Source organism: Pseudorasbora parva, chromosome 16 (assembly GCF_024679245.1).
Source record: "Pseudorasbora parva isolate DD20220531a chromosome 16, ASM2467924v1, whole genome shotgun sequence".
Lineage (NCBI taxonomy): Eukaryota > Metazoa > Chordata > Actinopteri > Cypriniformes > Gobionidae > Pseudorasbora > Pseudorasbora parva.
In genome coordinates, this window is record NC_090187.1 from 24,011,315 (window position 1) to 24,038,452 (window position 27,138).

The 27,138-nt window shown below is 37.5% G+C and overlaps 1 protein-coding gene across 3 annotated transcripts in view; it reads right to left on the bottom strand.

The window, feature by feature from the left end:
- Positions 1–26,602, bottom strand: part of zbbx (zinc finger, B-box domain containing) — a 64,216-nt gene extending 37,614 nt beyond the window's left edge. For 2 of the 3 annotated variants that reach the window (XM_067419606.1, XM_067419608.1), the window contains exons 1-10: positions 26,565–26,602; positions 24,975–25,091; positions 24,596–24,709; positions 17,722–17,812; positions 17,448–17,499; positions 12,806–12,918; positions 10,105–10,200; positions 4,587–4,775; positions 3,981–4,134; positions 594–705 (exon numbers count right to left, since the gene is read on the bottom strand). In XM_067419606.1, the coding sequence (XP_067275707.1) occupies positions 594–705; positions 3,981–4,134; positions 4,587–4,775; positions 10,105–10,200; positions 12,806–12,918; positions 17,448–17,499; positions 17,722–17,812; positions 24,596–24,709; positions 24,975–25,036 (983 nt within the window). In that variant the 5' untranslated portion in view covers positions 25,037–25,091; positions 26,565–26,602. The remainder of the gene's footprint in view (positions 1–593; positions 706–3,980; positions 4,135–4,586; positions 4,776–10,104; positions 10,201–12,805; positions 12,919–17,447; positions 17,500–17,721; positions 17,813–24,595; positions 24,710–24,974; positions 25,092–26,564) is intronic. The other variant, XM_067419607.1, reaches the window with a different exon arrangement.
- Between the last annotated feature and the right edge of the window lie 536 nt (positions 26,603–27,138).

A 27,138-nucleotide genomic window follows, 5' to 3' on the forward strand; every position in this document is an offset into this window, starting at 1 on the left:
CTCACTTCACATTCACACACACACACACACAGCTCCACTGCAGACTAATGTAGGTCCCCTGTTGGATAGGTAGACATCGGTCACACACACACACACACAGCTCCATTAGAGTCTATGGAGGTCCCCTGTTGGATAGGTAGACATCATTCAGGTCCCCTCTTGGCATGTTTTTAAAAAAATAAAAAAAATCTCATTTGAAGTTATATTGTGAATAAGGACCTTAAAAGAAAATTTTGTATGTCATTTTTGTTTCTTCAAAATGACTAGAAACACAGGTCCCCTCTTGGATAGTGTAGAGTGATAGTCCCCTCTTGGTAATATAGACGTGTATGTGTGTGTGTGTGTGTGTGTGTGTTTGAGGATCATTTTACAAAGTAAAACAATACCACAAAACTGCTTTGGTGCTGATTAGCTCAATAAATTCCAGCGACTTAAGAACAACTTAAAGGTGAGGCTGTGTAATTAGCAACCATAAGTCATTAACTGATCTTAAATGGACCTTAATTGGGACCTGGGAAGGTAAATGAAGCTTGTAATGCTCTTATTCAATTTGTGTCTGTCCGGTTATAAAGTGTGAAGTGACAAGCACTAACCTGCGGTGTTTTTTCAGGAGGAGTTTCTCCATGTAACTCAGAGTGTCCTCCTTGAACTCTACGTGAATTGACTCATGGGATCCTCTCTCTGTTTGCGTTTCCATCACGGACACTAGAAAGAGAAAAGACACAAATCAGATCTTGATTCCGAACTGTGTGCATACAGAACAGGATAGTAGCCATATTTAGCTGAAGTATGTATAACCCGATTAAATACTACCATCCAGCAAACCACTAAAGAATTTATATTAAACACAGACACAAGAGAAAAAGCTGTCTGGTGCAGAATTCAAGCAGTACTATTGACATAATTCTGTCTTTGTTTTGAGAGTTATTTTTTCTGTATTGTGAGGATATAAAGGCCGGTTAGACTTCAGTGCATTTGAAACCCCCTTAACACAGCAGTCATTATCACAGTGAGCGCAAGCCAAGCAGCACTGCAGCGTGTGAGACTCCTGCTAGCCAAGTACAGAAAAGAAAAGCGAGAGAGGAATAAACTCAATGAGTCTGACACAAGATAAAGGAGTAACTTTAGTTTGCTGCAGTATGATCTGAACATTAAAAAGGGTTAGTTCACCCAAAAATGATAATTCTGTCATTAAATACTCATCCTCATGGCGCTCCAAACCCGTAAGGCCTTCGAACAAGTGAAAATATTTTTGATGAAATCCAAGAGCTTTCTGACCCCTTTTAGACTGTAACGTCTAAGGCCCTGTTTCAAGGCCCAGAAAGGTAGTAAAGACATTGTTAAAATAGTCCATGTGACTCCAGTGGTTCAACCTTAATGTTATGAAGTGACGAGAATACTTTGTGCGCAAACAAAATCTAAAATAATGGCTTTATTTAACATTTTCTTATCTTACGCGTCAGTCCCCTATGATGTTCAAGTTGTAAACAGTGCAGTGCCTCTGGGTTCTACGTCAGAACGCCACCGACTCCTGCATCAGCAACACACGCGTATTTCGTGGTGCTCACTTGAACAGTGACAGAGACTTGAATTTCTTCTCACTTCATTATACATGAAGGTTGAAACACTGTAGTCGCATGGATTATTTTAACAATGTCTTTACTAATTTCTGGGCCTTTAAAGGTGCCATGTGTAAAAATTGAGGTAAAAATATCAAAAAAATGACCTACACGCATTAAAAGAATGAGAAGAAATAAGGGCGATGATGTCATTAAAAAAAATGTCAAGTTATAGTGCTGCAGAGATATCAACCTGAATTAGCAGTAGCATTACTAGCCCCGGCCCGTCAGGTAATCGGCCATGGGAGGCGGTATGCGGGCAACATAACCACCAGCCAACCTGGCGTACTTGAACCTGATGTCAATCGTGTGGAAAGTACAGCCCACTACTTCATTTCAGTTCAGGGAAGAGAGCAGACGGATGCCCGAAGCCCTTGGCCCCTTGAATGTATCTGATATGATAAAAATAGCTGTTTTTACCTGACCAGAAAAAGCGGAAGTGTGTCCCGTGACCGTCCTGTCATAATAAAAGTCCCAGTACTCGCAAACCGTTTAGAATAGGCGCCGTCCAGTGGACGAAAAGTTGCATAGTGCACTTTTAAAGTGGTAATAAAGTTGCAGTCTATGGAGGGGTAAGAGAGCACTTGAATTTCTATAAAAATATCTTAAAGGAATACTCCACCGCTTTTTCATATTAAACTGTTATTCCCTTAACTAAAAAGAGTTGATACATACTACTCTCGTCTTATCTCTCTGACACGCGGTGACGATCTGATAGCATTTAGCTTAGCCCACTAAGCCCAGTTCATTCAATATGGTACCAAACAGAGATCAAGTTAGAAGCGACCAAACACTCCACATTTCCGCTATTTAAATACAGTTGCACGAATAGTTGAACCATCAAGTATGATGACATAAAATAAAACGTGGTGCTTTTCTAAGCGGATTAAAAAGGAGAACTATAATGTATGGCGGAATAGCACTTCTGAGAGTATTTCGCCGAGTCGAAATACTCTCAGAAGTGCTATTCCAACATACATTATAGTACTCCTTTTTAATTGCACTTTTAAGTGTACGCACTGAGACGAGAGAGGTATGTATCAAATTGTCTTAGTTAAGGGAATAATATAGTTTAATACGAAAAAACCTGTTCTTACAAGTTTGGAACGACATGAGGGTAAGTAATACATTTAAAAAATAAAAATAAAATAAAAATTTGGGTGAGCTAACCCTTTAAATGAATGTAAGAACAGTTGTTTAATTCAAATTTACCCCCCAACAATATGTACATAAAAGATATGTTAGGAACACCTTCCGTTAACAAACATTTTCTGACATGCTACAGAGACAGAGACACTCCACACATGTTATTGTCCCTGTCTGTGTGAAATAAAATTATTTTGATTACAAATTGTATGTGTTTAAAGCCACCTTATGATGTTTTAGTTCTCTGGTTTACTATATATTTGGCTGTTGGCAAGTTGACTGGAAATTATGTTTTTGCAAGGGTAAACATGGAAAGTGATAAGATTAGATGGCATTCATCACTGCATAAAGGACACATATTTATATATTCCTAAACCATAGGAGGCAGTAAACAGTATATACTAATCTAGTATTTGAATTCATACGGAGCTAAAAACATCAGAGGAGTAGAGTGTGTGGAAACTACACGTCTGCTTTCATTTAGCAACAAACACCTCCTCTGCATCCAGTGGTTCTTGACTAATATCCCTAACAGATTGAATTCTTGTGACCTGGCATCATCATTCAAGTTTATTCAAATAATTTCTCAAACTCATTGTGTCATAAATTTTAAAATCAGAGGCAATTCTGCAAACTCTAGACAGCACCTGGAAACACACACGCGTCGTCACAGAGCACATGTTTGTCATGCATATGTAGTTACCTGGCAACCAATCAGTGGCCCTGTCACACTTGCGGCGTGCGTTATTTCAGTCAATGCCACACATGAGAATGTTTTATGAGAGACTGTTTGTGTGTGTGTGTTCTGACAGCCTGTCACAGAATACACGTGGCAGCTCAAAAAAACCTGACGGTATGTCACTTTATTACTGTTGTTTGACTGTAGCATATCCACACAGACTCGGTGTGTGTGTGTGTGTGTGTGTGTGTGTGTGTGTGACACAAATGTGTATAATGACATGAGTATGACATAGGTATTACAAGGAGAGGGTGAAATATGAGCACATTACCCATGTCCCCATTTTTCAAAAGGCTTATAAATCATACATGATGAGTTTTTTTGAGAAAGTAAAAATGCAGAATGTTTCCTGTAATGAATAGGTTTAGGGGCAGGGGCAGTGTAAGGTGATAGAAAATGCGGTTTGTACAGTATAAAAACCCTTTCGCCTATGGAATGTCCAACATTTCACAAAAACAAACGTGTGTGTGTCTGACCTGGTCTCTGCCCTCTGTCTCTCCACTCTTTCAGAGCTTCCTGGAAAGACCTGGCTGACTGCTCTTCATCAAAGCATCCTCCCAGCAGAGAGCTGTCCTCTTCCTCATCAGCCTCCTCGTCCTCCAAGTCAACACCGTCATTCACAAACAACACCTGAGGCGAGACACAGAGAGTGAGAGGAGGAGACTAAATTAAATGGAGCACATGGTCAAGTGTCCATACTGTACAGACAGCTGAGAGCAGATTTGTATTCGAACAGCTACTTCCCTCCACCCAACAAAAACTTACCAATAAAACTGTAATGAATAATGTACACAGTTATAATACATTATAATAATTATCTATTCATTGTTACAGCTTTAGAAAGGTGCATTGAAACATATGAGACCAATTTCAGAGGGAACAAAGAATCTGCAAACAGCATAATGCTTTTTGACTTAAAAACTAATTCTGAAAAAAATATAATGCTTTTAAATGTACATTATTAATACCTATGTAATGCCTTATACATTTCTAAACGCAGAAACAAGCAAAAATCATGTAAAAGATGTATAAGTCTGATTATAAGGACTTTGACGTACAATCCAAAACAATCAGAGACTAACCTGTGTGTGGTGTATTTGGTTATCAGACATGGGCTGAAGGCTCCTAGGAGCTGATCTTTCCTCTACGGCTTCTATTTCATCAGTGGATTTGGAGGATGCACCTCGTGCAAGTTGACTCTCCTCACTGCTTACCTGCTGCTGGAGGCGACCCAACACATCCCGAGTGCTGACAGGGGTCTGGAGCTCTGCCTGGAGGATGAAACATAGATTTCAAACAGACCTTTAATTCAAAGTGCACAAATGCATCCTGTTAATGACTCGGCTAATGTACTGATGCAACCAAATGAATGCACTCTCCCTATAGGTAAAGCATTCATCCAGATCATTAAATAAATATCCTGTGTTCAAAACAAGCTTTATAGACAGCATCTGTGGAGATGAATGAAAATTTCAATGAAAGTATCAGCTATCCGTTCGTAGAAACTAGCAAAACACGTAAACAATAATGCAGTTACAATGTAATGCAGGACATGCTGGGAAATGTTTTTACACTTTTCTTTTCGAAATGACAGCCACTATTAAATAAGTCATATTACAGAAGTTAAATGGTTAGAAAAAAAGCCATTCATATCGATTTTTAGGCTTTCGGTGAGAAAAAATAGCACTTACAGCTGGCTTGGTAGGATTTATTTAAGTCCATCGTATATTGCCAACATTAACAAATATCTCTAAATGTGCAAATGAATAATAACCCAGAAAAAAAAAAAGTGTGGTTAAATCAGGTAGCCTAATTAACCCCAAAACCGATAGCCAGTCAACTAATTTCTCTTTATGACATCCTGTCCTTAAGATAACATTGTTAGCGGCCATCATGGTGGTAAGGGCTGCTGAATAATGCTTTTTCTTTCCACATCAGTTAAGACTAGAGTAAACATTAGCAAATTAATTAGTTTATCTCTGCATATCGATAGTTTATGTTTGCAGACAATAGCAAGCAATAGGAAACTATCAATAGGGAAAGAAGTGCATGCTATTTGAAAACAGAGATAAAAGAGAACGAATCAAAAGCAGAAGGGGAAAGACAGACGAAGACAAACCAAGATAGCAAAGTACAAACCCGAGGATGAAAACATTCATATTTGTTCTCTTGTCCCCCATGGAAGCAAATTAAACAGGATTAGGATGCATAAAGCTGCATTAGAGCCGGGCATAGTTAAATACAATTCTCAGTTTCTTGCCAGGAAAGAGCAAAGTTGTGACTGCTCTCTCTTTCTCAGCTTTTCTCTTTCCTTCACTTAGCTCTTACCTTCTTTGGCGGCACTGTAAGCCTGTAGCTCAATCATGGTGCTGGGATCACCAAGGTCATGGCTCACGCATGAACAGATCAAATGTGTGCCTTCAATGCAATGCAAGTCACTTTGGATAGTGTAAATTTACATAAATAACTAATTAGGTTTATGAATAAAACCTATGGATCCTTCTGTTTCTCCTCCATCTGGACGTGTTTGCTTGTGTTTGTGTATCTACTTCAACGTCTTCCAGCATGCTGCCAGCATGCTGCATGACTGGATGTAAACATGAGGACAGATGTGAAGGGCTTATGTGGGCCACTCAAGGTCACCCTCTCCCAGGAAGAGCCAATCACCACACTTTGCCAGCATACCTGCAGTATCCAATAATTGGAGAAACTCACACGCGCCAAACAACTGACACACACATGATGATAGCTATACATATTTATATGTTACGTGTGGGGTGCTTTTGGTCATGTGGTCATTGTGAGGTATATGTTTCCTGTTTGCCCTGGGGTTAGCACTTAAACTTGCAAAGGAGGCCATAATGAGCGGATTTCTCCCTGTAGACTCAACACAGTCTGAATGGCTCAGAGGTTCAAGTTAAAATGTGACTTACATGATTATTAATGGATCTTACTATATAAATGTGCAGCTAAAGATCAGATACCTACTGCTGTTTATTCGAGTGGCTGGTTTGGGAGAGTATAGTACAGTTGTTCAAAAGTGAGATTTAAAAAAAAAAATTAAAAGAAGTATTTTATGCTCACCAAGGCTTTTTATAAAAAATATAATAATATAATACAAAATATTATTACAATTTAAAATGATATATTTTAAAATATAATTAATTCCTGTGATGGAAATGCTGAATTTTCTTCAATGTCACATGATCCTTCAGATATTATTCTAATATGCTGATTTAGTGATCAATTTTGTATTATTAATATCAATGTTTTAAACCGTGATACACCATTCAAAACAATTCATCCTTTAATTTAGCCAGAACTTTTATCATTTTAGAATTATTATAAAGACATTTATGTAACAAAATATGTCTATATTGTAGTAATATTTCACAATATTACTTTATTTACTGTATTTTTGTTTCAATAAACACAGCATTGGTGAGCATAAGAAATTGTTATAAAAATGTTTTTAAATCTTAATGATTCTAAATTTTTGACCAGTATAGTGTTTGTTGGTTTTCTTTTCTTGCAAGAAATGTACTAATTACAGTTATTCATGGTTTTGTACACAGAAGTTAGTGTAATTAGTGTCAACCTTCAATTCATTACCAATTAAGTAACCGTAGTTCGGAGTGAGAATGGGTTGTACTATAATATTAAAATCACATAAAGCTTAAAGGAAAATTTAATGAGAACAGTTATTTTTACATGCACACAGTTAATTTAATGGGTACAAAGAGAAATAAAGAAAAAGAAAAACTATTATTATGATGCTTATTAGTAGTGTTTGAGCAAGGCACCTAACCCCAAATTACTCTGTGTGTGTGTGTGTGTGTGTGTGTGTGTGTGTGTGTGTGTGTGTGTGTGTGTGTGTGTGTGTGTGTGTGTGTGTGTGTGTGTGTGTGTGTGTGTGTGTGTGTGTGTGTGTGTGTGTGTGTGTGTGTGTGTGTGTGTGTTTTCACTACTCACTGCTCCTTATGTGCGCGCACTAACTTGGATAGGAATGCAGAGCACAAATTTTGAGTATGGGTTTAACCCAGCATTTTTTAGAGTGTAGTGGCTGTATTTATGATTTTTCAGCCATTTTGCCTAAAAATATCTTAATATGTCTTTAATTGCTCAATGTTGCTGTTGGTCTGATGCTCCCAGCCATGTTGACATGACTTGTCATGTATACCTTGTGGTTGTCCCCAACAATTGCAGCTTGCAGCTATATTTTACTTTTGTATTGTTATTGTATTTATATTGTATTTTATTGCAACACTAGAGGCCAGCTTCGGTTTCAATAGCAATGCACCATACACTACGATATGTGTTCTAAAATCAGCTTAAATTAGTTTTCATAACCTCCAAAAGATGTGAAATCTGTCAACTCTGACTGCCGAAATCCTCAAACTGGAGGAGATTTCAACAACTATTGTCGAATCATCCAGATAGGGCAAACATTTTAACAAAAGTCATGTATTGTATTCCAGCCTTAGGGTGCTGCTGTGTTCACACTTTTTCTTAAGCTGTTTTACATAATAATCCTATGGAGTAAACCGTGTTTTCCAAAAAATTGTGAGCACGTTTTTAAGCGCCAACATCGACATCTTTTTCTTCAGCTCAGTGCATCTTTTCAAGTTCAAAAAAGTTAAACTTTTCTGATAAAAAACATCAAGCGCCTTTTTTCCAAGCTGACCAATGACAAGCGAGTTTTTTAAGGCCTGACTCATTTCCATAACAACAGAATTCTCCATTATTTGTGAGGAAAAAAAATTCATAAAATTCACAAAAATGTGATTTTCTTGAGCTTTTTGTTCAAAATGAATATTTCTTCATGAAACGTACCCATACTCAAGCTTTGATAAAAAAGAATGCATTTTTTTGTTTGTTTAAAAGAAGAGGGTCAGCTCTTTCTTTTGATATATTGCATGCTCAGATATTAATTAAACAAAATATTCTATGGGCTATTACATTTTTGTGAAAATGGTACAAAACCCTGGTGGTGGCTGGCAACTTTTTTTTAAACACTGGCTGGGAAAGAGTTAACAGCAGTAGCAGGTCTTCAAACTGACTTTTGTTAAGTCTAAAATATGCTGCAAACCGCACATCATCTAACCAGAGCTCCTGGACTCAATTATTGTAAGCACCATACTGTTTTCTTCCCCATATAATGCTGCGCACCCACAAACGTCGTTGTGAACCAACATTCTCCCCGGTGACGTCAAAAGCCAACGCAAGAGCAAACTTTCTCTCTCTCAACATTTTGTATCTGCACCACACAGCACTCTTGTTGCTGCTGTTGTTATAACAACAAAAGATGCCCTCGGCTGCTATAGGAACTAAACCCTGACAGCTTATTTTTTGTTGTTATTTTTTTCTAAAAGAGCGCTCTTTTCAAATTGTTCTTGTCAAAAACACGTCAAGTGTGAACACAGCCTTAAGCAACCACCTAGGACACCCTAGTAACTGCATACAAACACCCTAGCAACCTCAGATGTCCTTAAAGTACCTAGCAACACCCTAGCATCCACATAGCAATACACTGCAACCACTTTAACCACCTTAGCAACTGCATAGCAATGACCTGGCAACCATTTAAAACAGCTTAAGCCCCGGGTATACTTCAATTTCCGCATCCGGTCGTGTCCCTACAGCTTTTTAAAGAATACTTAACCATGGATGGTTGCAGATGGCAGAGTAAAAAAAAATTGGTTTATACTCAACCAGTACCAGCACGGTATCAAAAACTGGGCTGCATGCGGACAGGATATGCGGACGTCCGTTAACCCTCCTGATGACGATAATTACATTATGCAGGCAGTGCGCATTAATTGAATTGGCCACAGAGGAAGTTGATTTGAAATTGGAATGACAGAAAGAGGAATTTTCTAGACTACAATTCAAAGAACTAAAAAAAGAAATAAACAAATAAATGATTCTAATCTCATTCATAAATATACAAAATGTATATACAATAGAATCTGTAAGGCATAATAAAACTCAATCCCAAAGAAGGCAGGTAAGTCAACATAAAAATGTATCTTTGACTTTTTTCTTTCTTTTTTGTTAATAAAAACACATGCTCGGGTTAAAATGAATGTTTTTGAATCTAAGAAAGGCATGTAACTGCTAAGAATGACTAAGGTTTGTGTGTGTTTTGCTAACAGGACTGCAATGGTCCCTACAACACCTCTCCTCTGGCACTGATGGTCCGATCCGGTGTAATGATGGATGTATTGACCGCCTGATTAAAGTTTCAATCAAACACCTCACCATGGGGCCGCTCAAGTCTCTAAAACAAACTCCAGCTGACGAGAGCGAGTGTGTGTGAACACACATCAGCTGTCCTTCGTGCTGTGTCTGTTTATGTGGCTGCTCTCTATCCCAGGAACAGGTGTGTGTAATCAGAGCTGGGTTACAGTGAGCAGATTGTCCACTAATGGTGACCAGAGTTCTGCGTTTCTGAGAAATGGAATGGAGGAGGAAGACGGAATCTGCTCAGTGACGGGGTTTGTGCCTAGCACTGCTGTGGGCGTGTGTAGGTGTGTGTGTGTGTGTGTGTGTGTGTGTGGTTGTGTGGGAAGGACGAAGGTTGCCAGAACACCTCCTCACCTGTACGGGAACCATGCGATGGCGCTTTAGTGCCCCCTTCTGGTGGAATCTGACAAAGCAGCCCACACAATAATCCTCTCCACATTCTGAACACATCTGAAACAGATCAAAAACAATTAAATAAACCCTGGGTACGTACGGCAAGGTATATTTACTCCAAAAACTTTATTATCAGCAAAAATATTTAAATATCTTGCACTTTTTGCTCAACAGGATACATATTAAAATGGAGAGAAGGGAGTTGCACATATCTTAAGGGAGCTCATTATTTTGTTACCGATTGTAAATGAGTGCAGAAGGCGATAAGAAAATCCTTTTGATGGACAGACGGGCAAAGAGACAGACGGCATATCGGCACATGAATTTAAAAGAAGGTCGATCAAACCCATAGCTGAAGAGCCACTTGTAAATGAATCTACCCAGCAATGCAGTCTTGATTAATTCGGTCTGAATGTCTGCATGGCCTCTCTGTATGATGATGCAGCACTTCAGCTTGAGAGATACACAATGCTTGGAAGAGTTTGAATTTATTTAGACAGAATCTGGACGTTTATATACACGCACAGTAGGCATATGTGAATATTCTAGCAGCCATATCCCCCTGTAGCCCAAGACTGGTTTCCCACTGAAGCTAAGCAAGGCTGAGCCTAGTCAGTACCTGGATGGGAGACCAACTGCAAAAACTAGGTTGTTGCTGGTAGAGGTGTTAGTGAGGCCAGCAGGGGGCACTCACCCTGTTGGTCTGTGTGGGTCCTAAAGGCCCAGTATAGTGATGGGGACACTATACTGACAAAGACCACTGTCCTTCGGATGAGACGTTAAACCGAGGTCCTGACTCTTTGTGGTCATTAAAAATCCCTGAATGCCCTTCAGAAAAAGAGTAGGGGTGTAACCCTGGCCTCCAAATTTGCCCAATCTGTCAATCATAGCCTCCTAATCACCCCCCTCTCCTGATTGGCTAAATCTCTTGCTCTCCTCTCCACCAATCAGCTGCTGTGTGGTGGGTGTTCTGGCGCAATATGGCTGCCGACGCACATTGGTGGTGGTTAAGGAGATTCCCCCTTTCCATGTAAAGCGCTTTGAGAACCCGGAAAAAGCGATATATAAATGTAACAAATTATTATTATATTCTGTATGCATTAAACACAACCTATTGTCCCACAATGCAATGTATCAAGACTTGTTTAACATAAAATTTAACATTAAACAATAAGAATGCAGCATGATATAGTCTGTTATTGTATACATAAAACTATTTGAAATCACTTTTGTTAATTAAAACAATGCTGAAATAAAATCTAATATTATTATTAAATGAAAAATGTGTTTTTGCAACTAACTGAAATAAAATAAGTTGGCATGATGTATGAAATATACTCATATATTATTTAAAAAAAAGAAGGCAGACAGTATCCAGTTTGCAGTACATAGTGCATTTCATTCTGAACAAAACAACAGATTTCAGCTCAACTTTAGTTCCTGTGGGTTCCTCTGGGGCCGTGTGAGTGAGCATGGAGGGAACCCTTAGGAAACTTTGGCTCTACACATCCATAAATACACTGATACAGACACACACCCCGGACATTCACATTAACACACTTGCTGTCTTTGACAGCCAAATGCCTCCGTGCAAATTCCATAGGTACATGTCCCCTCGAGACTTTCTGTCTCAAAGCACTGAAGTCCCCTTCACATACACACAGACAGTGCATAAAAAATACCAAATCTCCCAGAGGTGACAGGGTCCCCTTTAATACAGCCACACAAGCACGCACACAAGCACGCACACACACACACACACACACACAGAGTGAATAAAGAAAAGGGTAAATACAGTGCTGCTCTGTGAATCTACAGCTGTGCCCATTACCGGCTCTTTTAATGGCCACATAAAAAAGGTCTCATTTCAGCACGACACAGCTGAAATAAATTACAGCAGCACAGTGCTGGACAGCAGCGGCATTCTCCCCAACTGATTTTTAAGAGGGCTTCAGGACTATAGAATCTGCAGTTCATGTCTATTTTGCTAAAAAAATCATGTCGGATGAGTAGGAATATATTTGCACAGAGTACCATACAGAGTAGTAAGTGTGAACCATCCTTTGTGTCATGCACTTGGTCTTGCAGAGCCAGATGCTTAACTATCTGTATAAAGACAGGCCCCCCTTTAGTTTATTCTGGTTGAGAAGATGACCGATACATCTGAATAGGGATGGTTCACATTAAGGATACCGAACATTTTTTACAAAAAATAATAATTGAATTGGCATGGCATGTCCCCATGAAGATTTCAAAAAGCCCTGTTTCATATCTGTAGTTCAAGCATGTAGAATGATGTAGAAATACATCATTTTAGTTTCTCAAGGATATCTTGATTATTTCCTTCAAAGTAGCTCAAAGACAACTATTGAATGGCTTTTTAAAGGATTAATCTCTATGAACCTTGCAAACTTCTGCAAATCAGCATATTACAGTGATTTATGAAGGCCCGTGACACTGAAGTCTAGAGTAATGATGCTGAAAATCCAGCTTTACTATCACAGGAATAAATTACATTACTGTTTTTTACTGATTTTTTGGATAAATAAATGTAGCTTTGGTGAGAAAAAGGAACCTCTGAGACATGGTGCATGATGAATGAAATGGATGAATAGCTTGGGATTAAAAAATGGTTAACGTAACAGAAGGGATGAAAGCTCACCAGTCCGGCCAGTTGAACTTCACACTGTCCACAGACTTTTCCCCTCAGTTTAAGCTTCCTGTCAGTGCCATGTGCCTTGCTGGATGGTTCCGTTTTTACCTGCTTCTGAACTTCTGCATTTATACAAACACACACAAAGTTCAGAACTCTACACATGAGTACTCTAATAGTGCAAAACTTGTGGGTAAAATAGTTTTGCCGTACATTTTTAATTACGGTAGATGGAGCCATTTTTATCAAAACTTTGCAGTACTGAAAAAAAATAATGCATAACCGACATTGGTAACACTTTAGTATGGGAACACATATTCACTATTGACTTTTGCCTCAATAAACTCCTAATTTACTGCTTATTAATAGTTAGTTAGGTAGTTATTGTAGCATTTAAGTTTAGGTATTGGGTAGGATTAAGGGATATAGAATAAGGTCATGAAGAATAATTAATTAATATGTGCTTTATAAGTACTAATAAACAGCCAATATACTAGTAATATGCATGCTAATAAGCAACTAGTTATTAGTTAACAACTGAACCCTAAATATAGCTAAATATAGGTACTGTAGACAGCTAAATATTTTACATTATATTGTGTTAAATAGGGATATTTTTCTAACAAAAACCCAAAGATTCACTTCAGTAGGCCATTATTAACCACCTGGAGACAATATAGATTAGTTGCATAAACTTAGCCACTATGTTAAAATATGTGTTATGGCTCTTAAGCACTAATTTGTCCAACTAGCAATTAGTCCAAATGTCTGTAAAGTAGGGATGTCAACGATTAATCGATGATCGATTAATTGTCGATAAGACATTTGATCGATAAGACTTATCGATCATCGATTAAGCAGGGTCATGCCCATACGGAAATGTAATATATGTACATATATGTCCCTATATCCGAGTAGTGATGTCATATATGTTTCATATAAGGCAATACATTATTAGCGCATATATATATTCTCATGATATATGAAGATATAGGTTTATACCATGTATGAAATACCCATATAATAATTATTATATATACATATATTAAAATTATTTATATGATGATTTTTTATATGGTACTGTATGTTAATGCCATATATGTAAACAATATATGTCGAATTTATATATGTAAGTTTATTTAAACATAATATATGCAAACATTCAGTATGCTTGTATAGGAGTTTATATGGATTTATATAGTGGTGTTTGAATCCTGGCATTTCTTAATTTGGTTTTGGTTCAGGCTTCGGACATTAAAAGCTCCATGTGTGTTTTTCTCCCCGTTGTAAGTGTACAGTTTGAGCATTCACTTGGTCTCGTGTGAGCATCTAGTTTTGCTTGGGCAGTATACACTCTTTTGTCCATGTGTTTAGGGTTGTTTGTTTAGCATGCGGCTTGTGCTCATGGCGTGAACTTTCATGTTTTGTTCTGTGTAGCATGTAACGGTTACTCTGGTACATGGGTGACATTTTTCATCCTGTCCTCTAGAGGGCAACAGAGGGAGGAAGTGGTTTTAAGGTTACGAGTAGCATAGAGGAGAGGCATGGCAGTGGAGCATGGGTGAAAATGCCTGGAATCACATTGTGTTTGAGAGTTAAGTGAATTGTACATTCTAATGCTTCACAATCTTGTTCAAATGCACATTTGTATGTACCCATAAAAATGTTAATTCATAGTGTTTGGAAGTTTGCAGAGAAGCTCACAGAGGACTCTGTTATGGGGCTTGAGTGCACTGATACCTACTTCTTACCTGTGTTGGATTGTGCCAGTGCCTAATCTAGGATTTAGGATTGTATATCTTCATTGCCTGCTGGGACTGGGACTTCTACAACACTCAAGAGACTTGCATTGCAGACTGTATATCCTTTTCCCTCTACGACATTTTGAATTGTTTGGTACTGTTTTTTGTTTGTGTATCACTAGTATTTTGGGTTTGGAATTGATTTACTGTTATTAGTTTACTTATAGTGTTGAGCTTTGATATTGACAATGCTGTCTTGGATTTCCATCCATGTGCTAATTGTTACTATGTTATCTCATTCAGTGGTTAAATAGATACAATTTATTTTCACTCCCTCATTGAGAATCTTACAGTTAGTTTGAACACAAACTATTGGCAAAAGTGAATTCCCGTTTTTTTGAGGATTTCTTATTGTATAAAAAACTAAGGCAAGCCAGTTACAAGCATGAAGGGGTTTGATTGTTTCGATTGTTTATTTTTGAAGTCTAATAAAAAGCCCATTAACCTCTGCACCCTTGAGTCCTTCATCTCCTGCCTCAATAAGTAACATTATAAATATTTTATATTTTAAATGTCATTTGTTTTATACATAGTATAGATTTTAAGACTCTACGACATTTGACAGTGATAATGATTTGTCACATATATAATTTAAACATATATAATATGTGGACTAAAGATATATGTCAATATATGGAATTTCTGATGCTGTGCATATATGTGCATTTATGTTTTTACTCTATATGAGCATATTAGGATATTTCATATATGAGACCTATGTGTCAATATATGTATTATACATACATTAACATATATAATATATGGGATACATTTATATGTCAATATATGGAATTGTTCCAATTTCTAATATGTTTCATATATGTTTTTACTTTATATATCACATATATCGCATATATTGATATTTCATATATAGACATATATTACATTTCCGTATGGGCATGCGCGTGCGTGCGGCTCAAACGCGAAACGGGAGGAAAAATGAAGCGAGCGTGCCACCGGTCTACTACCAGAGTCCATTTTACTGCTGGAGTTACACCTTCATCATGACTGCAAGTTTGCATGTGCATTCGCAGCCTTTTGTTTTGTGCAAATGTAAGTTGTAACATTGTGTTTATTTTGTGCAGGCCTATCTAGCTGATTTATCTCATAATGATGCATTTGGTTAATAATTAACGTTAGAGGCGAGCGGTAGTAAAAGCGTGGCGGTGATCAGCTTCAGCGTGCAGCTCCAACAGCAATGCACAGCTAATAATGACTATGATTGGGACTGTCATATTACACAACATTAATGAGAACACTATTGTAATAAAACATTGTGATTGTTAAGTATTTGGGTTTATTTGCCGTGTGTTTCATTGCGTTGATCCAGGAGGAGCGCGTGCACAACATGAGTCACGCACTCTGACTCGCGCAGTAACTTAGTTCAAGTTCACTTGTGCATTCGCATCAGATTGTGCTGAAGTAATTTGTAATATTACATTTATTTTGTAACGTTATATATGTGATCAATCATATAGGATGCGTTTCTTTTAGCAAAATAAAACGCACTAGCAAATGGCTTCAGTCAGTGATGGCTACCGGTTTTCATGCAGTGCTTCGGCTTTAGCGCATACAGAGCAATGCATAATAACGATGATTGGGACTGTCATATTATATAACAGAAATGAGAACACTATTTTAATAAATGGATGTAAAGTCATTGGGTTTAGGTGCGTTCAGAGGGTTGTTCCTTGAGCACGTCTCCCATTCTGAATATGAATATCAGCAACTCAATTCAAGTTCACTTGTGCATTCGCATCATTTTGTGAAGATATATAATTTGTAATATTTTGTTAACTTTATATAAATCTGATTAATCTCATATAGGAAGCTTTTTGTTGAGTTAAATAATGCGCTAGCAAAGAGCTTCAGTATAGTGTTGATTCAGTGCATCCGCTTCAGCTTGCGCAGTGCAAACAGCAACGCACGACTAATAATAACTATGTTTGGGACTGTCACACTACATAACATTAATGAAAACAATATTTTAATAAATCGTTTTGAATTAATTGGGTTTAGGTGACGTTTCAGCACGTTGTTCTTGGAAGAGCGTCCACACATTCTGGAAAACCGATCTGAGGCGGCGTTCGTGTTGTATTACAGGTTATTTGGTTATTAAATAAGTCAGCATTGGACATCCTGTCGGCTATAAGCCACTGCTGTAGACGTATATTTCAGTATTATGGTTAACGATTAATCGATTAATTGATCGTTAATTTAAATGACTATCCATCATGGGAATTTGTGAAAATTGACACCCCTACTTTAAAGTAAATGTCTTACTTTTCTCATTCAAATTGAATCGATCTACCATTTTATGTAACTGATTTTAAAAAAGTCAGGACCAGTCTTAAAGAAAGAAAATGTATGACTTGCTTTTAAAACTAGTTTAAGTGGTTTATGCAACCGGCCCCTGGAGTACTTTTATAATGGATGCACTTTTTGGGGCTTCCAATTTTGGGCTGCCATTCACTGCCATTATAATGCTTGGAAGAGCCAGGAAATGTTTTAATATAACTCTGATTGTATTCATTTGAAAGAAGGAAGTTATATACACCAAGGATGGCTTGAGAGTGAGCAAATGAAGTGGAACTTTTCATTTTCGGGTGAACTATCCTTTTAAAAGCAATATTTATGCTATTGTTTGAAACAAGCTTTGTGTCATGAACTAGTTAGTTTGCTAACTAGAGTTTGGAACAGAGTTAGAGACAATTTTCTGAAATGAGTTCTCAGACAAAAAGAAGGGATATGAATCTAACACTTAACTATACTTGAGTCCAAGTGATACATTTGGGAAAAAAAGGAGTTCAAAAACAAGCTAAACACATCTCAGATTCCAGTCCACCCACCTGGCACAGACTCATCCTTCAGCACTCTAATCTTCATCTTGCCTGGAGAGAGCTGCCCGAAAAAAACATATTTCAAATACCACATTATCATTAAAACCACCAGTGAATCGTTCAAGCGGTTAATTCTAGAAAGTGCGTCCAAGGATTTGGACCATCACTGGCATGAATGAAGGTAAAGTCGCCTGATTAACAGGATCTTAAACAGATAGACAGGCTGACAGAGATTATTTGTGTGTTAGCATGAAAAGATGATGTCTGATGAGAAAAGGCTTACTCTGTGAGGTGCGTTCTCCTTGTTAGTCTTGACTCTTTGAAAAGCAGGGGCGAGAGCTTGTGCAGAACGCCAGTGAGAAGCTCCCATCTTCCTGTGTGTAATATCACAGAAAGTTGTTCAGTTCAAGACAGAACTGCATCATTTAGAGTAATTAATACTATTACATTAAGGCCTAAGTATTAAAATCCAGTGCTTCCACATCTGTGCTACGGACAGCAAAGCAAAAAATGTTTGCTTGATAGATAATAAAACATGCTAAAATTCCCACAGACAAGAAACCACATCTTGACGCCATTCTACACCATTTTACCATTGTGGCAGTGTCTTTCACACAGATAAGCACCATCTTTTCATTGGAATGTTAATATATAAATAAAAAAGAGAGAAACAACTCCGAACAAGACCACTTTCTGATTGGTAAACTTTTAATTAAGCACATATCAACTGATGAAAAACAAACACAAACAGTACATGAAAGCTTTTGCCCTACATAATTCACACAGATACACAGACGGAGGTCGACTTCATTTGTTTTCTGATTTGTTGTTTTGGTTGCCACATCAAATCAACAGTCTAAATAATTCACGACGTGATTGCGGGGGAGGCCGTTTGTTTAGGGTGGGTTGTCATGTTGGCGTAGAGCCGCAAGCCTGAGTGTGTTCAAAGGATTGAAATGTATGTTATGCGTGTCTGCTTGTACGATATAATTTTTCAAGAACTAAAGAAGAATCGTTCTCTCTCATGTTGGAGCCACTCTGAGGTTGCGAATCTGTTTGGATGGCTGCCTGAAAAATTCTGAAAAAATGAGACCGTTTCCATATCTAAATCCTGAAGAAATGTGTATTTGGTAACAGGTCATGTGACATTACCACAGAACTGCTTGAGCTCAATGTGTTTTCCCATTCTCAGAGAAAGTATCTTAAATACCTAAACCAAAGTATGAGCAATAGGAAAAGTCATGAATAGATCATGCCTAATCATGCTAAAAATATATAGCTCAGCAGCTCCACTTAAATCCATCTCATATCATAAAAGACAGAGAAAGTCAGAGACTTTGGAAGGGGCCAGCCGAGAGAGAGGACACTTCCTCTGCGTGCTGTCCACTCTCATTAAGGGCTGTTTATGTGCTGGCCTTTATCAGTCTGATGGAGACGGGCGTTTGGGATAGGGATTAACCGCGCTCAAGCCTGCCTGTCAGCATTATGGGGAAACGCACAAGCAACGTGGCAGTTGTGCTAACAACTGGCGGATTACCATCGGGCGCACACACTGAGTGCCAACCAACAAGACAAACACTTATCTCCTGTCAGGGTCACAGACATCCAACTCTTCTGCTACTCGAGTACATTGTGTGGCGGTAGTGGGACAGGTGAGAGGTTAAACTACTGCACATTTGTTAAATCAAATTAAAATGTAATTTATTCTTGTGGTGTCAAAGCTGAAATTTCAGCATTTCAGCACACAAATGATCCTTGAGAAAGCATTAATATAAATTTGCTGCTAAAGAAACATTTATTATTATCAAATGTTGATTATTTTTTTTAAGCATTTAATTTAATTGAAATCTTTTGTAATGTTATAAGCAGTCTTGGAGTAATGCATTACATTTAACTCGAGTTACATGATCAGATTACTTTTTTCAGGTAACTAGTAAAGTAATGCATTACTTTTACATTTACAAAATATCTGAGCTTCTTTTTTTCAAATAAGTAACGCAAGTTACATTGTTTTCCCATTTATTGTCTGTCAGCCCTCTTGTCCCTGTTTTGAGGAATCGGGAGTAAGGTGCTGTGTTAAAACATAATATTTCTAGACTAAATGTGGGCATGTATTTACTAATCTCATTTGCACAAAAAAAACTAAAAAGATTCAGTGTTACTCAAAATGAATAAAAACTGTGAAATGCAAATTTAGAAAATGATTAAAATGATAATTCAATAGGTTAAATAAAACAAATATTAGTATGCATTTAAGCTTACTTTATTGACCAATGTATGTGCTGCTGACCTTCGATGATTCAGTAAAACAATAAGTAAAAGTGACTTTAGATTTATTAATTTTTTTAATCAGTGATGTGAATGTTGCACTTTCTTCTCCTGCATGTTATTCTTCTGCAATCCATAATGGCAGTACAGCTATAGGTTAGTTTAAGCAGTGCCCTTTTCTGAACATGCTTACATTTTCATTTCCTTCAGCCTTATTATTTAAATGTAGGTGTGAAAAGGCCTTTACATTTGCCAAAAAAATACAACTGTTTTTTTTTTTTTTTTTTTTTAAACCCAGTCCAGGAAAGAAAAAGTAATGCAAAAGTAACGTAACACAATATTGTAATGTTGTAATTACTTTTCAAATTACCTTTCCCCAACACTGATTATATACAGTAAATTTCCCTTGGACCAATTTAACACGTACTTGTTGATAAAAAGTATCAATTTCCTAAAAAATAAATGTCTTACTGACCCCAAATATACTGATGCCCAACCTCTGAAAGGACAGAAAACAAAAAAGGATAAAAAAAGCTCATTTTGTAAGCACAGCTTACACCGAACAGAAGGCCAGAGCCTATCGGCGCTCATCTACTCTTATGAATTCACCTGTGGCCCTTTAGTCCTCTGCCTTCACTACAATAAACAGCGAGCAGGTTGAGCATGGAGGAAGATAACATCAACCATTCCCAGCATGGCACCCGCAACAGAAGTTCTGCTTTTGATTAATGGCTGCAGATAAGAGCTAATCTAAAACTGTTTTATTTAAAAACGTCCGTATGGAGGCAATCGTAATTTAGATATGGTACCGCTCACATTCCTTAATATGACAGTTCCGGTACGCAGCCAAGATCTCACAGACATCTAGTCTGTAGCTGCATTCACGCAGCATTCATTCATCTGATTATCGGAAAGTGCTGCCTTCTGTTATTGATACAGGTGCAATTGGTGCTGTCCATCCCCGTGAAGAACTCGCGGGTATAGCTTCATGCTATTGTCTCCGTTCTGCTTTCCGCCTCACTGACAAATCCGTTTTCCAGGCACAAATATGTTAAATTACAGATAGATTCATTTGTCATGCTATCTCAACATAATTAATCTTGAAATTCACTCCAGCATAATTCTTCCTGACCGACTTCATGTATATGTTTGAATATACGTTTGTTTGGTAGTATTTGTGGGAATATGATGTATTCACTGCATCTACACCATTACTGTAGTGTTTCCCTCCCCTTTTGAGTTATGAGCTTATACGTACACCTAAAACGGCCGCCACTATAAATTCATGAGGTGGACCTACACAGGTCACATTTTAGTGTTATTAATGAAGAGCTGTAGGAAAGGGGCTGGGCTGAGAAGAGAAAGAGAGAGAGACATCAAATTAATAACTACTGATGTTATTTTTTTTCCTATTCTTTTATTTTGACAGAAAACTAATTTCCTGCCTTCCCCATTTTTGGCACAGGGTCCCACTTAATCTTAATTTGTTTGGAAGAAATGGGAAGACAAGCATGGATGTGCAGCGAGAGCAGAGCTGCTGGAGCCGAGATGACTCAATTTCCTTCCACTCGATGACTATGCTGATTCCATCAAACCAGATCGCTAAGAAGTCAAACCATCACCCGAGATTGCCTTGCAGAGCAGGCCACGAGCTGCATACTCCATGTGCTGATCAGATTTTAAATTTAATGTCATCTCTGTCACTCCATTTCAACTTCTTCTCTACCGTGGCTACATATACTCACATACGTATGTACTTGCTGTTTCCTGCTCCTTGTGTTATCCTAAGTATCAAAAGGTAGCTTTTTTTTATTTTTTATGTTGCCCATATCAGATACTTGTCCTAAACAAACCCACACATGCTGATCAGTATCTGGAAGTACACTTGGAACCGGGAATGCAGGAAAACGTAATGCAGACGCTGTCTTCTCTGAGAACTTTAGGATGTCTTTGGCAACCTTCAACTATACATGTCAGAGATTTTCTGCAAGGCACTGAACTTACAGTAGTTGACCCATACCCTTGAGAAAGCATGTACTGTATGTGTTTGATGGATTGACATTTTATGACAAGTGTCAAGTTAGATTAATGAATATTAAGGGTGCGTTGACACTTGTCATGTTTGGTTTGATTAAAACGAACCCTGGTGCGATTGCTCGTTTAGTGCGGTTCATTTGAACATAAGTGAACGCTGCCATCCGAACCCTGGTGCGCACAAAACAAGCGGACCAAGGCCGCTAAAAAGATGGGTCTCGATCCGCTTCCAAACGAACTCTGGTGCGGTTCAATTGATATATGAACGCAACACGGACCAAAGACATGTAAACGGACCAAAAAACGGACGTAATGTCACAAGATGCGACGCATAGACAGCTGATTTGACGACGTGGAAAGAACGGTGTATCCAAAATGAATAATGTACGTTAGAGGGCAAACGTAGAGCAACGAGGAAGTGCCTCATCAATATTTGGTCCGACGAGCATGTTTCGAAAATGCTAGAAGCAACGCACAAAACGCATACCTGGTTCTTCTCATGAAAGGACCCGTGTTGCCCATTAGTTACAGACGACAGAACTGCACCATCTCTTTTCTGCACAACGGAGGAAATACGTCTGCTGTTTTGAATGTTTTGAACATTTTATGAGCTCTTCATGAGTTCTCAACGGGTAAAAATAATGCCATATGTACAGTACACGCATAAAATGATCGCGTTTAATCCAGCACACAGCATTGTTTTGAAAATTTTATGAACTCTTCATGAGTTCTCAGCTGGTAAAAATAATGCCATGTAGCCTATATGCATTAAATGATCTCGTTTAATCCAGCACACAGCATTTTTTTGAATGTTTTGAACATTTTATGAGCACTTCATAAGTTATCAGCTGGTAAAAATAATGCCATATGTACACGCATAAAATGATCGCGTTTAATCCAGCACACAGCATTGTTTTGAACATTTTATGAGCTCTTAATGAATTCTCAGCTAGTAAAAATAATGCCATATGTAGCCTATATGCATAAAATGATCGCGTTTAATCCAGCACACAGCATTGTTTTGAATGTTCGGTAGGCAAGCTCCTACCTCATATAAGCCGACCAATCAGGTTGTGACCGTCTCCCTATGCCTTTGGTTCGGTAACTTTAGGTTCGCTGTTAAAAATGCCAGTGTGAACGCTTAGCGGACCAGGACTATATGTTTTGTTTTTGTTTTTTGGTCCGGACCAAACAAACCAAACTAACCGAAATACAAGTGTGAACTAAGTCACAATGCATGAAATACTGACATGCATGTGCTTTATTCATGCGTATCATGCGAGGAAAGAAAATCAGATTAGGGTCATCACATTTAACTACTTCCCCTTATATTACAGTAATATTCTGAATCAAATACAGTATAAATCCGTGGTTCTCTACTAGGGAACAAGGGCCCACTAGGGGAGTCCCATTAAGTATAAAAAGCATTTAATATGCTTTGATCTTAAATATATATTTTTTATTATAATTTTATTTAATTAAATCTAGCTACTTCAATTTCATGTGTGTAGCTTTCCAATCAAATATTTGGCACATCATGGGCTCTATTTTAGCGATCTGAGTGAATGGTCTGAAGCGCATGATTTAGCTTAGGGTGTGTCCGAATTTGATTTTGCTATTTTAACAACGGAAAAAAATGTCGGCGGACCAGAAGCATGGTCTAAAAGGGTTGTACCTAGTTTCTTATTTAGTCATGGTTGTGTTTTGGGCATAACGTGCCATAAACCAATCAGACTCTCGTTTGACAAAGCCAGTTGCGCTTGCACCATGGCTGATTCCCTTAAATTTGCAACCGGAAAGACTGAGTGCTTCTCCAGAAAGGAATCCTTTTATTTGTAATATTTAAAAATCTGCTGCGTGCATCCCTGTGAGTGTAACAAGCAGAGTGTACTTGTGTTGAGCACCCGCCTATAGGCACACATTACTGGCACGTCCTTTAAATAACACAAAAAATACTGCCTTATTGACTTTATACCAGGTTTTTGTTGGCAGTCTATTTCAGTTGAGGCAAACAGATAGGCATGAGTGCATTTGCTATTTAAACAATGTGGAGCTGGACGTAAAAATGATAACTGCATCAGGCTGAAACTAGCAAAAAACACTTGTCGCGCCTGGCGTCACAATGCGCCGGGTGTATTATAGGGCCCCATGTGTCATTGGTTTTAATGTGTCTCTTAAACAAATGTGACTGATCCTAAACCTGCACAATTAGGTAGATTTACAGAAGATTTTTAGTAGTACAATTTTTATTTTGATCTGTTCATCACACAAAGTTCAAAAAGTAGAACATGGTGCTTGTAATGTCAAAGTCATGGGCTCAATTCCCAGGGAATGCATGAGCTGATAAAAAATGTATGCCTTCAATGTATGTTGCTTTGGATAAAAGTGTCTGCCAAGTGCATACAGTAAATGTAAATGTATTGCTTCAAAAGACTTATGTCATATGGACTATGGAGATTTTGTTTAATCTTATTTTTTTTATTTTTGGAATTTGACAGCCATGGTAACTGTAAACTGTCGCTCTATTGGAAATAAATCTTTTAAAACATTCAAGGTAGAAGAAAAACTACATACAAGTTTTGGGAGGGTAAAAAAACGAACAGAATATTCATTTTAGGTGAATTGTTTAGGTGAATTGTGAATAGTCTTTGACTCCACACCTAATCTCTCATTCTCTCTTTCACTTGCTATCTCTTCCTACGTTTTTCAATTTATTCATCAGCGTTTCATTGTTTACATTTTCTCTTTTATCTCAACGCTCTCTGTCACAGTCATTGTTTGGCTCGTTAATTTATTCATCTACTCATTCATTCATTAATTCAACAAGCTGTCCCTCCCCTCCCTGTTTTACTCACTCCCTCTCCTCTTTCTCCTGGTTCATTCGCTGTTTGAGCTCCTCCAGTCTGCTCTCCATCTCCTTGGCATGTTGATCAAGCTGCACTGTTTCCATATGCAGTTCCCGGAGATTCCTAGGAAAAACACACATAAAGAAATATATGATTAGATATACTATATATTTATTTGTACTAACCATCGTGACTGACTTTTTCCTGTTTTATTTGTGTCAGTCTGCTTTAGACAAATCATTTAACTGAATGCACAAAATCATGTTATTTTAAACAGACTACTCTGAATGTTTGGAGCGCCGCCATTTGCAAAAGCGACGTGTTACGTGCTAATAATGTGAAAAATCTGAAGCGTGAAAAGAAACTCAAGGGAACAGACTGTTCAAACCTGACATTTAACTTCATTGACTTGGGCTTGCTGGGAAGTACCACAAAGTTGTTTAAATTCATGGTGCTCTCTGATCAGACTGTAAGCTTCACAGGCTGTAATTTCCACTGAAGTGTCCTGAGAATAAAAGTGTTCTGAGTGAGAAACACAAAGCAGAGAATAGGACAAATTTCACTGAATTAACCTACAAAAGGCCAATGAAATGAACAGCAGCAAACCTTTCCAAAAAAAAAAAAAAAAAAAGTTAAGCACTGTACTTGGTACCATGGTGCAGGGATGGTATCATATCATGGTACTAAATGATTAGCATATTTATTTATGTAACATATGGCAAGCCATTTTGACTTTTATTCATTCACAGGATATGAATTCTTGATAACAACAATTCAGTTTTCAGTAGTTAAAATACTAATTCTTGATATCGACAACTGAATTTCTGAAATAATGTAATTGTTGATATCAATAATGTAATTGTTGACAACAGGAATTAAAACTCTAGATATCAATATAATTTCAGGTATCTGAATGGCTTTTGTTCTAACAATCTACTAACAATCACATTTATGATATCAGAAATTATTACACAGCTCTGTGGAATATTTGATTTTATTCCCAGATAACAACTACCAAAGTTGAATAACACACCACTTTTCCGTGTACTACGAGTTATCTTGACCACCCGGTACTACTTATATGCTTAATGTGTCACGCCGCTGTCTTTTGACTGTCTGGCGCCATCTTGTGACTTAAAACACTTAACCACCACGGGTTACAATGGAAGACTGGAAGAAAGTAGTTAGAAGGCAATCGCCCGGAACAACATTACTTTAAAAGTTTTAAAAAGTTTATTCTAGAATAACAACTGGCTGGATGTACATTATCCCTTAATTAACATGTGTGGTAAGTCACTAGTGGTAATTGAATTGTTGATATCAAACATGTATTACTAAATGTAATTGATGATATTAAGAATTAAATTGTTTATCAAGAATTAAATTCCTGATGTCATCAATTAAATGTTAAAGGCAGCCAATGGTGACATTTTACTAGTGAAAATGCAATTACTGATATCAAGAATTAGCATCTTTACTAGTGGAAATCAAGAATTAGCATTTTAACTAATTGTTGATATCAAAAATTATAATTTTGACTACTGAAAATGTAATTGTTGATATCAAGAATTCATATCCTGTGAATGAATAAAAGTCAAAACGGCTTGCCATAATAGCAAGGTAAACGTTACTCCAAGGTAAAGGAATAGGGTATAAACATACGTTATTGCCGTTTTGTTTTTGCAAACGTTTGACATAAAATGTCACGGTAAGGTAACGTTACTGTATTTCAAAGAATACCAGGGTATAACCATAGTGCATATCAAAAGAACCATGTTCAATTAAGATAAAACAAATTAACATTACAGCTAAAAAAAAAAAAAAAAAAAAAAGCGGATGAATACATTGCATTAGTCTTATTTCCTGCGCATTTGGGCTTTATGACTTTTTGAGAGAAAAGATACTTTAAAAGATACTTTATCAACAATACTTCAATATATCAAAATAAAGGTTATACGCAGGTTTTTAAAGCACTCACCTAACACATCACCCTCCCAAAATACCGCTTGTGAAAACTGTGTACATCTGTCGTTATAGCAACGTGTCTCGCGAGAGTAGCCTATTTGATTCAAGCAGCGGGCATGCGCAGGTGCACATGGCGATGGCGTTGGTGGCGTGCATGCATTTGAGTCCGACACGTTACTGAGTGCATATCACATTCCACCGCAATAACGAGTGTACAGCCGATTTACACACGACGGCTGTCTGAATTCGCTCACTTGTTTTCATTCACTCCTTCAAGTGAACTGTATTAGTGGACTAAAGTAGCCTAGGGAATAGTGATTGAGGGTTTAGGGGGCGATATCGGATTTAGTAGTCTTGTTACAACAATATGATTACAACAACCACATGATTACAATAACAAAGAACAAACTGAACAACGACAATAATAGAATATAGAAAAAACAATAATAATAATAGAAAAAACAATAGCCTACATGATATAATTGGGAAAATGTAATTAGCCTATAAATATAATTGTTTTATGTTCAAATGAAATGCTGAATTAGTATTGAACAATAATCCAATAAGCATAAAAAATTTGCATGTGA